The sequence below is a fragment of the Acinonyx jubatus genome, chromosome E3, assembly GCF_027475565.1.
Source record: "Acinonyx jubatus isolate Ajub_Pintada_27869175 chromosome E3, VMU_Ajub_asm_v1.0, whole genome shotgun sequence".
Taxonomy (NCBI): domain Eukaryota; kingdom Metazoa; phylum Chordata; class Mammalia; order Carnivora; family Felidae; genus Acinonyx; species Acinonyx jubatus.
In genome coordinates, this window is record NC_069398.1 from 17,875,123 (window position 1) to 17,886,706 (window position 11,584).

The 11,584-nt window shown below is 55.4% G+C and overlaps 1 protein-coding gene and 1 non-coding gene across 3 annotated transcripts in view; both read left to right on the forward strand.

Moving 5' to 3' along the window:
* SBK1 (SH3 domain binding kinase 1) overlaps positions 1–4,341 on the forward strand; it is a 50,890-nt gene extending 46,549 nt beyond the window's left edge. For both annotated transcript variants that reach the window (XM_027051075.2, XM_027051074.2), the window contains exon 4: positions 96–4,341. In XM_027051075.2, the coding sequence (XP_026906876.1) occupies positions 96–923 (828 nt within the window). In that variant the 3' untranslated portion in view covers positions 924–4,341. The remainder of the gene's footprint in view (positions 1–95) is intronic.
* A 1,223-nt stretch (positions 4,342–5,564) lies between these two features.
* TRNAG-UCC (transfer RNA glycine (anticodon UCC)) lies at positions 5,565–5,649 on the forward strand. Its single transcript has one exon. It is a non-coding gene; the product is annotated as a tRNA-Gly (tRNA).
* The last annotated feature ends 5,935 nt before the right edge of the window (positions 5,650–11,584 follow it).

Below are 11,584 nucleotides of genomic sequence, written 5' to 3' on the forward strand. Positions count from 1 at the left end.
GGGACTGGTCGGCGGGAGGGGCCTGGCAGGGCCCGGCGGGGTGGCCGTCCCTGAGCGCGGCTCCCCCCACCCCCACCCCCACCCCCGGCCGCCAGGTGGGACTCCCCGAGGACACGGTGAAGCGCTGCGTGCAGCAGCTGGGGCTGGCGCTGGACTTCATGCACGGGCGGCAGCTGGTGCACCGCGACATCAAGCCCGAGAACGTGCTGCTGTTCGACCGCGAGTGCCGCCGCGTGAAGCTGGCCGACTTCGGCATGACGCGCCGCGTGGGCTGCCGCGTGAAGCGGGTCAGCGGCACCATCCCGTACACGGCGCCCGAGGTGTGCCAGGCGGGCCGCGCCGACGGCTTCGCGGTGGACACGGGCGTGGACGTGTGGGCCTTCGGCGTGCTCATCTTCTGCGTGCTCACCGGCAACTTCCCGTGGGAGGCGGCGTCGGGCGCGGACGCCTTCTTCGAGGAGTTCGTGCGCTGGCAGCGGGGCCGCCTGCCCGGGCTGCCGTCGCAGTGGCGCCGCTTCACCGAGCCCGCGCTGCGCATGTTCCAGCGCCTGCTGGCCCTGGAGCCCGAGCGCCGCGGGCCGGCCAAGGAGGTCTTCCGCTTCCTCAAGCACGAGCTCACGTCCGAGCTGCGGCGCCGGCCCTCGCACCGCGCGCGCAAGCCCGCCGGGGACCGCCCGCCCGCCGCCGGGCCGCTGCGCCTCGAGGCGCCCGGGCCGCTCAAGCGGACGGTGCTGACCGAGAGCGGCAGCGGCTCCCGGCCCGCGCCCCCCGCCGTCGGGCCCGCGCCCGTGCCCGTGCCCGTGCCGGCGCCCGTGCCCGAGGCCGGCCTGGCGCCCCCGGGCCCCCCCGGCAGGACCGACGGCCGCCCGGACAAGAGCAAAGGGCAGGTGGTGCTGGCCACGGCCATCGAGATCTGCGTCTGAGCCGCCCCCGCCGCCCTCGGGCCGGGGCGCCGCGCTCGCACCGGGCCGGGCCGCCGGGAGCCGCCCCGGGCCCGCGCCAAAACGGGGGGCTTGGCGGCGGCCGCGGCAAATCCGACCAGCCCCCGCGGCGGCAGGAGGGAGTAGCGGTAGGCTAGGCGGGACGGCGGGCCCCCGCGGCGGGCCGCCGAGGTAGCCACCGAAAGACCTCTCGCCCCGCCTGTGGGGCAGGGACTTGGCCCACAGGAGCCGAGCCCCACAGACCCGAGGATTCAGAGGCGCCCCTCCCCCGGCCCCCGACACCAGGAGCAAGGGAGCTTGCGGGCAGACTCCCCCACACCGCCCCGAACCCTGGAACCCTGCCTAGTTGCTCCTGGCCCTTTGCACCCCCTGGCAGATCGTCCCGCAGTCCCACCCCTGGTCCTGCCCTCCTGGCCACCCTACCCTGCGCCACCACGCCCCCGGGCACATAAGGGGACTGAAGTGTTGGGGCAGAGAAGGGGAGTAGGGCCCCCGGACACTGGCTGCGGGCGGGGTCGGGGTGGGGGGGGAGGCGATGCGCTGAGGGCAGGGGCGTTGCTCACCTGCGTCCTGCCCCTTTCCCGGGAGGCTGGAGGGAAGAGGCCAAAAGCCCCCGGCAAAATGTAGCAAATGTCTGGATGCTGCAAAAGTGTGTGTGTACAGGCACGGACCCGAAGAATCTAGTGACTCCCACACAACCCGTTCCCCGGATGAGGACACTGAGCACAGGAGGAGGGCAACTGGCCTGGAGCCGCACAGCCCCTGAGAGGTGGCGCTCTCGAAGCCCTCCCCCTCCTCCCAGGCGAGCGTCCCACTCCCTCGTGACTGACGGGCTGCCGGGGCGGGGCCTCAGCTGCCCTCCTCCCCCCGCCCCCCACCGCATCCCTAAGGCGAAGGGAGTGAGCGCCGAGCCTAGGGCCGGCCCAGCTCCCCCTGCCGGCCGCACCTGCCCAGGCCCGAGAACCCCAGATCCTAGGTCCCAGCTCCCCGAGCCCAGACCCGGTGGCCTGGGCTGCTGGCAGGCGGCGAGGTGATTCGTGCCAGGAATACCCCCGGGTTTCTGCCGGAGACCAGCATGTCAGCCTGGGGTTGCCCCCATCCCCGCGTCCCCCAGGTTCCCGGTCCTGGAGTATGCCGCTGTGGGCGTGAGAATGGGGGTCCGTGGAAACAGGAGGGGGGTGAGTGTGTGTGAGTAGGCGTGCGTGCGGTGTGTGAGTAGAGTGGACGTGTACGCGTGCAGTCCTGTGTGTTCGGTGATTGCATCCAGACGCCTCTGGAGACCACTCTGCCCCAGGACCCTCCCCAGGCAGCTGCCAGAGGGCGTCCAGGCCTGTGCTTCACCCGCCCCTCAGGGAATCTGGCAGGGAGGCACCTGCGGGCTGGTTCCAGCCCCCAGGCAGCAAAACAGGCCCCCCAGCTCACCCAGTGTTCCCCCATGACCCCTGCCATCTCTGGAGGCCTGGGACCCCGCAATAACCTCTACAGGGGTGAGGCTGCTCCTTCTGCCTGACCGTGTCCCGTCCACCAGCCCGGGGCGCACCCGCCAGGGTCCCACTGGGGTTCTAGGCCATCTGAGGGGGCTCTCTGATGAGCCGGGCTGGCCAGGGAGGGCCTGACCACCCTCTGGCCTGGAGCCCCCACCTCTCCACTCATCCCTCATTCCCATCGCGCAAAAGGGCTATAGGTCCCCCTGCCCTGCCTAGGTCCAGTTTACAAACTGCGGTTGCCCCAGGGCCTGGCCCCGCTCTCCTCGGTGCGCCCGCCCTCCTCGAGACCCATCTCTCCAGTGGGCACTGGGGCCCTCCACACGCCAGGTAAGTAGCAAACCCTCCTCCCACCACGGGCCAAGTTTCAGAGAAGGCCCCCCGTCACTGCCCCTGGCCCACCTGGAGCCCATCCGGGCCACCTCTCTCTCCCAGCCGCGACTTCTCCTTTTGCCTTAGGCCTCTCGACACCCCATCTCTCCTGCAATAACAAGGAAGCAAGATTCCAAGTAGATGTCCCTCGCTGTGTGCCCTCTCTCTCTCTCTCTCTCTCTCTTTCTCTGTTAAGATCCTCTTTGGGAGTTTCTCCCTCGTCGTAGTATCTAGAATGTTAGACTCCGGAAGGGGACCGTAGTTATGTAGCCCAGCCCCTGTTTGCGGAGGCACAGAGAGGGGCAGCGATGGCCCCACGCAGGAGCAGGGCCGAAGAAGCCCGGCCTGCTCCGTGCCCGCCGGGGCCCTGTGCTGCCACCTGCTAGTTGGGTTGGGACCCCTCGCCCCTTAGGAGAGGCGTTGGTCACAGATGTTTACCTCAGTTTCTGTCACTGTCGAAGAAACAAATAGCAAAAAATTAATAACACCGTAGACACGCAGACTTAGAAGACGAAAAACACACAAAAGATCTTCCCTTGGCGATTCTTCTGTGAAGGTGTGTGTGTGTGTGTGTGTGTGTGTGAGCGTGTCCATCCCATCCCGGGCAGGCTGGGTCATCCCCGGTCTCTGTCATAGCCCCTGTGCCTCCATACTGCCCCTGTCCTTCGGTGCTTCCCAGAGGCCCCTCTGAGCTGGCCTGTGGGGTGTGGGGAGCCCCCTGGGCAGGAGGCGGGGCCGCAGGTTAGCTAGAGCCCCACTGAGCAGAGCCCCACGGCTGCCACTGCTCCCTGAGCCCGTGCTGTGGCCGGTGGGACAGTCCTGGTGGCTAGCATCAACATCCAAGCCTGGCTCAGGGCCTGGGCAGAATCCCAGCCCCTCCTGTCTTGCCACCCCCCCCCCCACCATGTGTTTGTAAATATTCTGGCATCCTTTGGCCCTGAGAAGGTTTTTAAATGTGTTATTTACTTCTCTAATCATGACAATTGCTATAAAATAAACAAAAGCCTAGAAAAATTACCACTGGGTGGCTGTCTTGTCTCAGAAACGGACGGAGTAGGGAGAGGGCACACAGAATTACTCTTGAACTACAAACTCGACAGATGTTCTGAGTGGGGGAAGGGGTGTCTGCAGAGTCTGAGGGCAACTGCTTCAGGCCTCCTGGGGCCTCTCAGGCCTGGAGCAGGTCCGGGCCAGGGCTTGAAGGCGACGGGAACAGGGACCGGGGTCTGGGAGGGAAGGGGCAGGGAGTTGTCCCCGGCCTGGCGTCCGCCTTCAGCTCGGAGCCCTTCAGACCGGGCAGAAAATAGAAGCGAAAGCCCAGAGGAACAGAGCAGGCTGCTTTCACCCAGCCACCACCCAGCAAATGTTTACCGGGCACCTTCTGTGTCCCGGGCTTCCTCCTAGGAACCCGGGATACAGCAGTGAGCAGGACAGATGGCGTCCTTGTCCTCAGGCAGCCAGCGATGGAGTCGTGGAGACAGACATGACCCACATAGAAGGCTGGGTGCTGGGCAAGTACGTAACTGAGAAGCTCATCAAGGTTGGGGGTGTCGGGAGCCCACTGAAGACGGAAACCAGAGCGTTCAGAGTTCTCTGGGCAGTGGGGCACGGCCGGGTAGTCCTTAGGGTGGCCTCCGAAGTCCCACCCCATCCCCTCTCCCCTCCCCTGTGCTGCCTCCCAGCCACACTGGCTCTTGGGACGGCCCAGCATGCTCTCCCCTCAGGGCCTGTACCTGAGTAGATTTGGGGACTCTCCCAAATCTCCCCCCAGAGCCCCCTCCCTCCCTTCCTTCAGGTCCCTGCTCAAATATCAAGGGATCAGAGGAAACCGCCTGGGCCAGGAGCCCCTTACCCTGCTCATGACACGCTGAGTACCCACCACGGCTCACGATAGCGTGTTCTCTGCCCACTAGAACGGAAGTTCCACAAGAACGGAGTCAGTGTTTGGCAAACTGCTATCCTTTCTCCACCCCCGATGCCTAGCGGCACAGGACAGACACTCCCCAGCGATCCGTCAGCTTCATGAATGAATGCCCAATACTGTTTTAGGGGCCGAGGATCCAGCAATGAATAAGACCAACGATCCCTATGCCCTGAAGCTTACTTGCTGAAGAGGAAACTAGACATCCACTAGATTACGTAATTATACATGTAAAAAAAATAGAGAGGAAAAACCGTAAGAAAAGAGAAAAATCTACTCCGACTAGATCACAGGGGTAAGAGCTCATACCCAAGAATTTTAGCTAGGATATGTTAAAGGAAAACCCTGCCGTTTCAAAACATCTGCCGCTTCCCTGCAATGGTAAGGGTGGATACCTAGGGGCTTAACAGAACACTTTAAAATGGATCATTAAGGGGTGGAGGGGAAGTCTACAAATGCCAGCAGTGGCCCTGTTTCCCCGCTGGGTCGGTGTACGAATATCACCTTCTAACTGCCCTAGTGTCAGAGAAGTGCCGGGACTTACCACTAGGGGGCCTCGGTTTTCTGCCGCTGTTGCTTCGTCCTGCTGCTTAGCATCACTGATGCACCCCTGTGTCAAGGCCACAGGGGCTTGGCCAGAAGGGTTTCCAGCGTCTCCCACACTCTATCTTAAGACAAACCCCTGCAACCCTTTCCATGCAGGGTGGGTAACGTCCCCTTGATCATGGTGAGTTCCTTCTCAAGGGCCCTTGGTGTCTTCTCCCGCCCATAGTCTTCAGGTTAGACTCAGTCCATCAGAAAGGTTCCAGTAACATTGAACTTCAGGAGGGTAGGGCTTATGGGAGCGCCTGGGTGGCTCAGTCGGTTGAGCGTCTGACTTCCGCTCGGGTCGTGATCTCGCAGTTCATGGGTTCGAGCCCCATGCCGGGCTCTGTGCTGACAGCTCGGAGCCTGGAGCCTGCTTCGGATTCTGTGTCTCCCTCTCTCTGCCCCTCCCCTGCTCACACTGTGTCTCTCTATCTCTCTGAAAGGTAAATAAAGATTTTCAAACAATTTTGTATTTTAAAGAAGGGAAAGGATTTTGTTCTCGATTGCGTTTTTTCCCAACATGCCCCTTAACTGCTATGCAAGCTTCCCCAGCTACCGGCCAGTGACTGCTAAGCATGCCAACACAAGTACCAGAAGGATAGCCTCAGCGTCCCATCATCCCCTTCACGCGATGCCCACTCAGCTTGCTTAAGTCACTGAGCGACAGAGTCTCCAAACAACATCTCTCTCGCTGCCTGGTTTCGGGTGGAAATGTGGGCGAAAGAAAAGTAATTGAGAGTTATTTACCGGCAGTTGAGGGGGAGGAAAATGTTCATCACCCAGCCTTGGTTTTTGGATCTTTGAGGGCAATGGAGAAATTCAGGGGTTTTCCTTTGGAGCCAAAGAAGGGCAGAAGAGACTGGCGACTCCAGAGACCAAGAGCGTACGGGGACAGCCAAAGAAGTAGGCCACATGGGGCGCCTGGGTGGCTCAGTCGGTTAAGCGGCCGACTTCGGCTCAGGTCATGATCTCGCGGTCCGTGAGTTTGAGCCCCGCGTCGGGCTCTGTGCTGACCGCTCAGAGCCTGGAGCCTGTTTCAGATTCTGTGTCTCCCTCTCTCTGACCCTCCCCTGTTCATGCTCTCTCTCTGTCTCAAAAATAAATAAACGTTAAAAAAAAATTTTTTTTAAGTAGGCCACGTAATTAACAATACCGTATCGTATACTCAAAATTTGCCCAGAGCGCATGTCTTAAGTGTTCTCACCACACACACACACACACACACTGTGAGGCGATACGTATATTAGCTTGTGGTGATCATTTCACAATGTATACATATTTCAAAACCTGAAGTCATACATTTTAAGCATGTACAGGTTTTATTTGTCAATTATACCTCAGCTTAGCTAATAATAATAATAATAATAATAAAGAAGTAGGCTGGTCATGACCCGACTCAGGAGACCGTGAGCCCTGACTTGGAGATCCTCAGGGAGATCATGGAGGGGCCCGGTTGTCCTTAACAGGTGGTAACGGGGCTCGAGTCATTCTATTTTTTTTAAGGTAAACCACTTTCTTTCTTTCTTTTTTTTTAAGTTTACTTATTTTAAGAGAGAAAGCACGCATGCACTGGAGGGGCAGAGAGAGAGAAGAGAGAGAGAGAATCCCAAGCAGGACCTGAGCTCTCAAGCGCAGAGGCCGACTCAGGACTCGATCTCACGAATTGTGAGATCATGCCCTGAGCCAAAATCAAGTCGGAGGCTTAACCGAGGGAGCCACCCAGGTGCCCTTCAGGTCGTTCTATTTTGATGTTAAAGGAAAACACAGGGTGCTGAAGAAGGGGGAGGGTTTGGGGTCTATTTAATTATAGCTGTGATAATGACCTTGGGATACTGGAATAGTATAAAAGGTAGTGGACAGCTATTTTTGCCTGTTCAGCACCCACTCACCCCCCCTTTTGGTTGACAGCACCTCAAATTTTCCTTCCACGTTCTTGATCCATATGGTTCAGGCTGGTTCCCCCCGTTGGCCCCATGGGGTGGCCACATGCCCCAGGTCTGGTCAACCAGCACGTTCCATTCCTCGACCACAGCAATTGGCTCAGGCATGGACATACAACCCAAGTGAGGCAGCTCCTGGCCTTTTCCTACACCTATTACTAGGTAAAGTGTTCTTTTTTTTTTTTTTTTTTTTAATGTTTATTCCTTTTTGAGAGAGAGAGAGACAGAGGCGTGAGCGGGGGAGGGGCAGAGAGAGAAGGAGACACAGAATCCGAAGCAGGCTCCAGGCTCCGAGCTGTCAGCACAGAGCCCGACGCGGGGCTCGAACCCACGAACCGCAAGATCGTGACCTGGGCCGAAGTCGGAGGCCCAACCGACCGAGCCACCCAGGCGCCCCTAAAATGTTCTTGTCTTCATAAGATGTGCTAGGTTTGTGGGAGGAAAGGCTGGAGCTGCTGGTAACCATCTTTGCCACCACTTGGGTAGATTCTGTCCGAGCAGGACACCTATACAGAGCAGGGCCAATAGATTAAGAGAAAGGGAATCTGAAGACATTATTTGAACACTAGGATCCAAGACTGAAATTAGATATAAATGGGTTTTGCAGTTAATGAGCCAATCTATGCTCATAAATCCATTTGAGGCTGGTGTCTGCAGCCTCATATAAAGGAGTCCTGACTAATATCCAGAGAATCCTAATCCGTAAGACCCCTGAAGCCACTGATGTCTATGAGGCCCTGCCTTAACAGCAACTCCTGACCAACGAGTGACCTTGATCAAGAGAAGCCACTGAGCCCTTCTGGGGCTGGACGCTCCCTTCTGAAGCTGAGATTACCAGAGTATTCTCCAGGACCCATGTGGTCCCAAACAACAGAAAACCCACCTCAAACTGGCTGATTTGAAAAAGAGAAGTCCCGAAATAGAACCAACCTCAGGGCGCCTGGGTGGCTCCCTCGGTTAAGCGTCTGACCTCAGCTCAGGTCATGAGCTCACCATTGGTGAGCTCGAGCCCTGCATCGCGTGAGCGCTGCTTCTCTGTCCCTCTCTCTCTCTCTCTCTCTCTCTCTCTGGGAGATTGTCCCCGCCCCACCCCACCCCGCCCCTCGCTCACTTGTGTCCTCTCTCTCTCCAAAAAACAAAACAAAACGAAAACAAAAAAAATCTTCAGGTGCAGCGTAACGCAAAGGCAGCAACTTCAACACCACGATGGGTTTCTCTCTCCCAACTGATCTACTTCTTCTGGGTAGACTTCTTCTAGACTTCTCCTCTCCTTGTGGTGCAGGATGGCCACCAGCACCCGCCCCCCCCCCCCTCCCGCCAGTTTCCAGCCTCTCAAGAGCGCCGCCCAACGGGAGAGCGTGTGTGAGCCCTGCCCATCCCAGTTGGTGCTTTCTCTGTGCTTGCTTCATTCTTCTTTTGAAATTTTTCAAGTTTCTCTTTGAGAGAGAGAGAGCAGGGGAGGGGAAGAGGCAGAGACAGACAGAGAATCCCAAGCAGCCCCCACACTACCAGCACAGAGCCTGTGGTGTGGCTCGAACCCACACACCCTGAGATCAGGACTCGAGCCGAAACCGAGAGTCCCACGCTCAACCGACTGAGCCACCCAGGCAACCTTGAGCTTGCTTGGTTCTGATTGGGTCCTGCATCGATGGCTGATCCAATCGCATGGCCACGACAACGCCGTTCTCTGATTGGCTGAGGCCTTGTCACATGACCACCCCAGAGCTGGAAACAGAGCCCCACCGGAAGTAGTTGGCTGAGAAGGGGTAGTCTCCTGTGGATAATGGCGGCGGGGGGCAACGTTTGGCCTCAACCCTGCACCCTCGGTGTACCCATGCCCTGTGCCATGTCATTTTGCAGCCTGATATTAGTACACCCCGTTCAACCGTCGCTTGGGTAGACATTCACTTTGTTTCTGCTTGCAAATCTGCTCCATGATCCTCTTTCAAAAAACTTACTGGGGCGGGGGGAAAAAATGTGGAGAATTATGGCTGAAAACTTCCCAAATGCGATGGAAGACATTAATCTGTCCATCCAAGAATCTCAGCGAACATTGTTAGTCCCTATTATTACGTTAGCCATGTAAGAAGTTCTGATTACCTTTCCTTTCTGCACGACCTTTCGTTTTCCCGCTGTTAGGAATTTTGTCTTCCATTTGCTTAGAATCATCTATGTCCTTAGTAACGCAACCCCAATCTCTCCACTCGTTGTTCAAATCGTTTCCCAAGGGATTCGGTTTAAGTGCTTTCCAAATTTAACCTTCTAGAAAACTGCTAGAGCCCAGCCCCCTCCCTGCCTTGCTCCAGTACAAACCAACTGCTCTCCAGACCTGTTGCGGTTTCTTCCCGGGGTCTGTCTCCTCTCATTCATTTCCTCGAGGAGTCCCTTTCCCTCTCTTCTATGTTGGAGTTCCTATTCGTGTCTCGAATTATGTTTCTCGTACTTGATTCACTTTCTTGTGGGCACATTTTGTGAGAGAAAGCTAATAAAGGGTGCACAAGAAGTAAACTGTTGTTTAAGTTCTTGCAAACAAATTGTATGGGATATTGCGAGATTTCTTTCTAAAAGAGCGGGTAAGAGTTTGCCTCTCCATCAGCAAAAATGACGGAGTGTCTCCCCCCAAACCCCGCTAGCCATTCATTGTTGCCCTACCTCTCAGTAGAAAGTGCTACCTCATCGGTACTTCCATTTGCCTTTCTCTGGTTTCTGATGAGGCGGAGCATCTTCAGGTTAGGTAGGTGTGTACTTAATTTTTAAAAGGCCCCATTGGCTTTTTTTTTTTTTTTTTTTAAGTGAGCTCCATGCCCAACCTGGGGCTCGAACTCATGACCCCGAGATCAAGCGCCACCTGCTGTACCGACTGAGCCAGGCAGGCGCCCCTCCCACTGGCATTTTGACTGGAATCACACGTGGGGGCTCCTCCCACGTTCCGACGTTAGCTCTTTCTTCTTTATGCTTCAACACCTTTTTTCTTCATGGAGGTCCTACACCTTCCCTGTTAGATGTATCCCCCTAATAATATACATGTGAATGAAATCTTTTCCTTTTTCTGTTTTTAGCCAACGATTTCTTATAATATCAAGTTGCCTTATCTCTTCTTTTTCAGTAGCATTTCTTTTGGTTTTTTTGTTTTTTATCCTGGTGTGTTTGATAGAACCTCCAAAAACACTGTTTTGTTTTGATTCTAAGGGAAATGGCTTTAGTATCTAGAATGATGTTTGCTGTTAGTTTTGGCAAAGAACCTTTATCATACTTCAGTAATTTGTTTTAGTTAGTAGTTTTTTTTTTTCAAAGAAAAAGCTATTGAAGTGATATGATCACATTGTTACCCTCTCTCTTTTTTTTTTAATTTTTTTTCATGTTTGTTTATTTTTGAGAGAGAGAGACAGAGTGGAGGGGGGTGAGGGCAGAGAGAGAGGGAGACACAGAAACTGAAGCAGGCTCCAGGTTCTGAGCTGTCAGCACACAGCCCGATGCGGGGCTTGAACTCACAGACCGCAAGATCATGACCTGAGCCGAAGTCAGACGCTCAACCAACTGAGCCACCCAGGTGCCCCTGTTACCCTCTCTCAATGTGGTGTAAGCAATTATGTTGATCAGTTACTTGATATTGTATGTTGATCGATTACTTGATATTGAACCTGTCCTGCATTCCTGAAGTAAGCTCTGTTTGCTCAAAGTATGTTATTCGTTTGATATACAGCCATATTTTATCTGTTAGCATTTGTTCTTTTTTTTTATGTCTATTTTTGAGAGAGAGAGCACAAGTGGGGGAGGGGCAGAAAGAGAGGGGGGACAGAGGATCCGAAGTGGGCTCTGTGCTGACAGCAGTGAACCCGATGCGGGGCTTGAACTCAGGAACCATGAGACACGACCTGGGCCGAAGTAGGACATTTACCAGACTGAGCCACCCAGGCGCCCCTATTTGTTAGCATTTGATTTGGAATGTTTGCGTCAAAATCAGAGCGAGTTGGGTCTGTGCTTTATTGGCTTGTGTTTCTTGTTCTTGCTAAAACGTGTTGGTGGGTTTATTTGCTTTTCAAGTTTTTATGTTAAGGTCACGCTGCCTCCGTACAATCAATGGAAGAGTTTCTGTCTTTTTCTGTGACCTAGAATCGTTTAAGAAGCATCAGAATTACCTTTGCTGTTATCAGTTTAAACTATCAGAAGGTTAGCTAAATTCGTCTTTGAAATCATCAGGGCCTGGTGCCTTTACAAATAATTTTATGCATACAAAAAAAGGCATGTAACAAGACAAGACAAAACAGGATGTAACATAAACGTAAGTTAGGACACAGAGGGAACCGAATTAACAGAGGTTTGTAACTTACTTGTCTG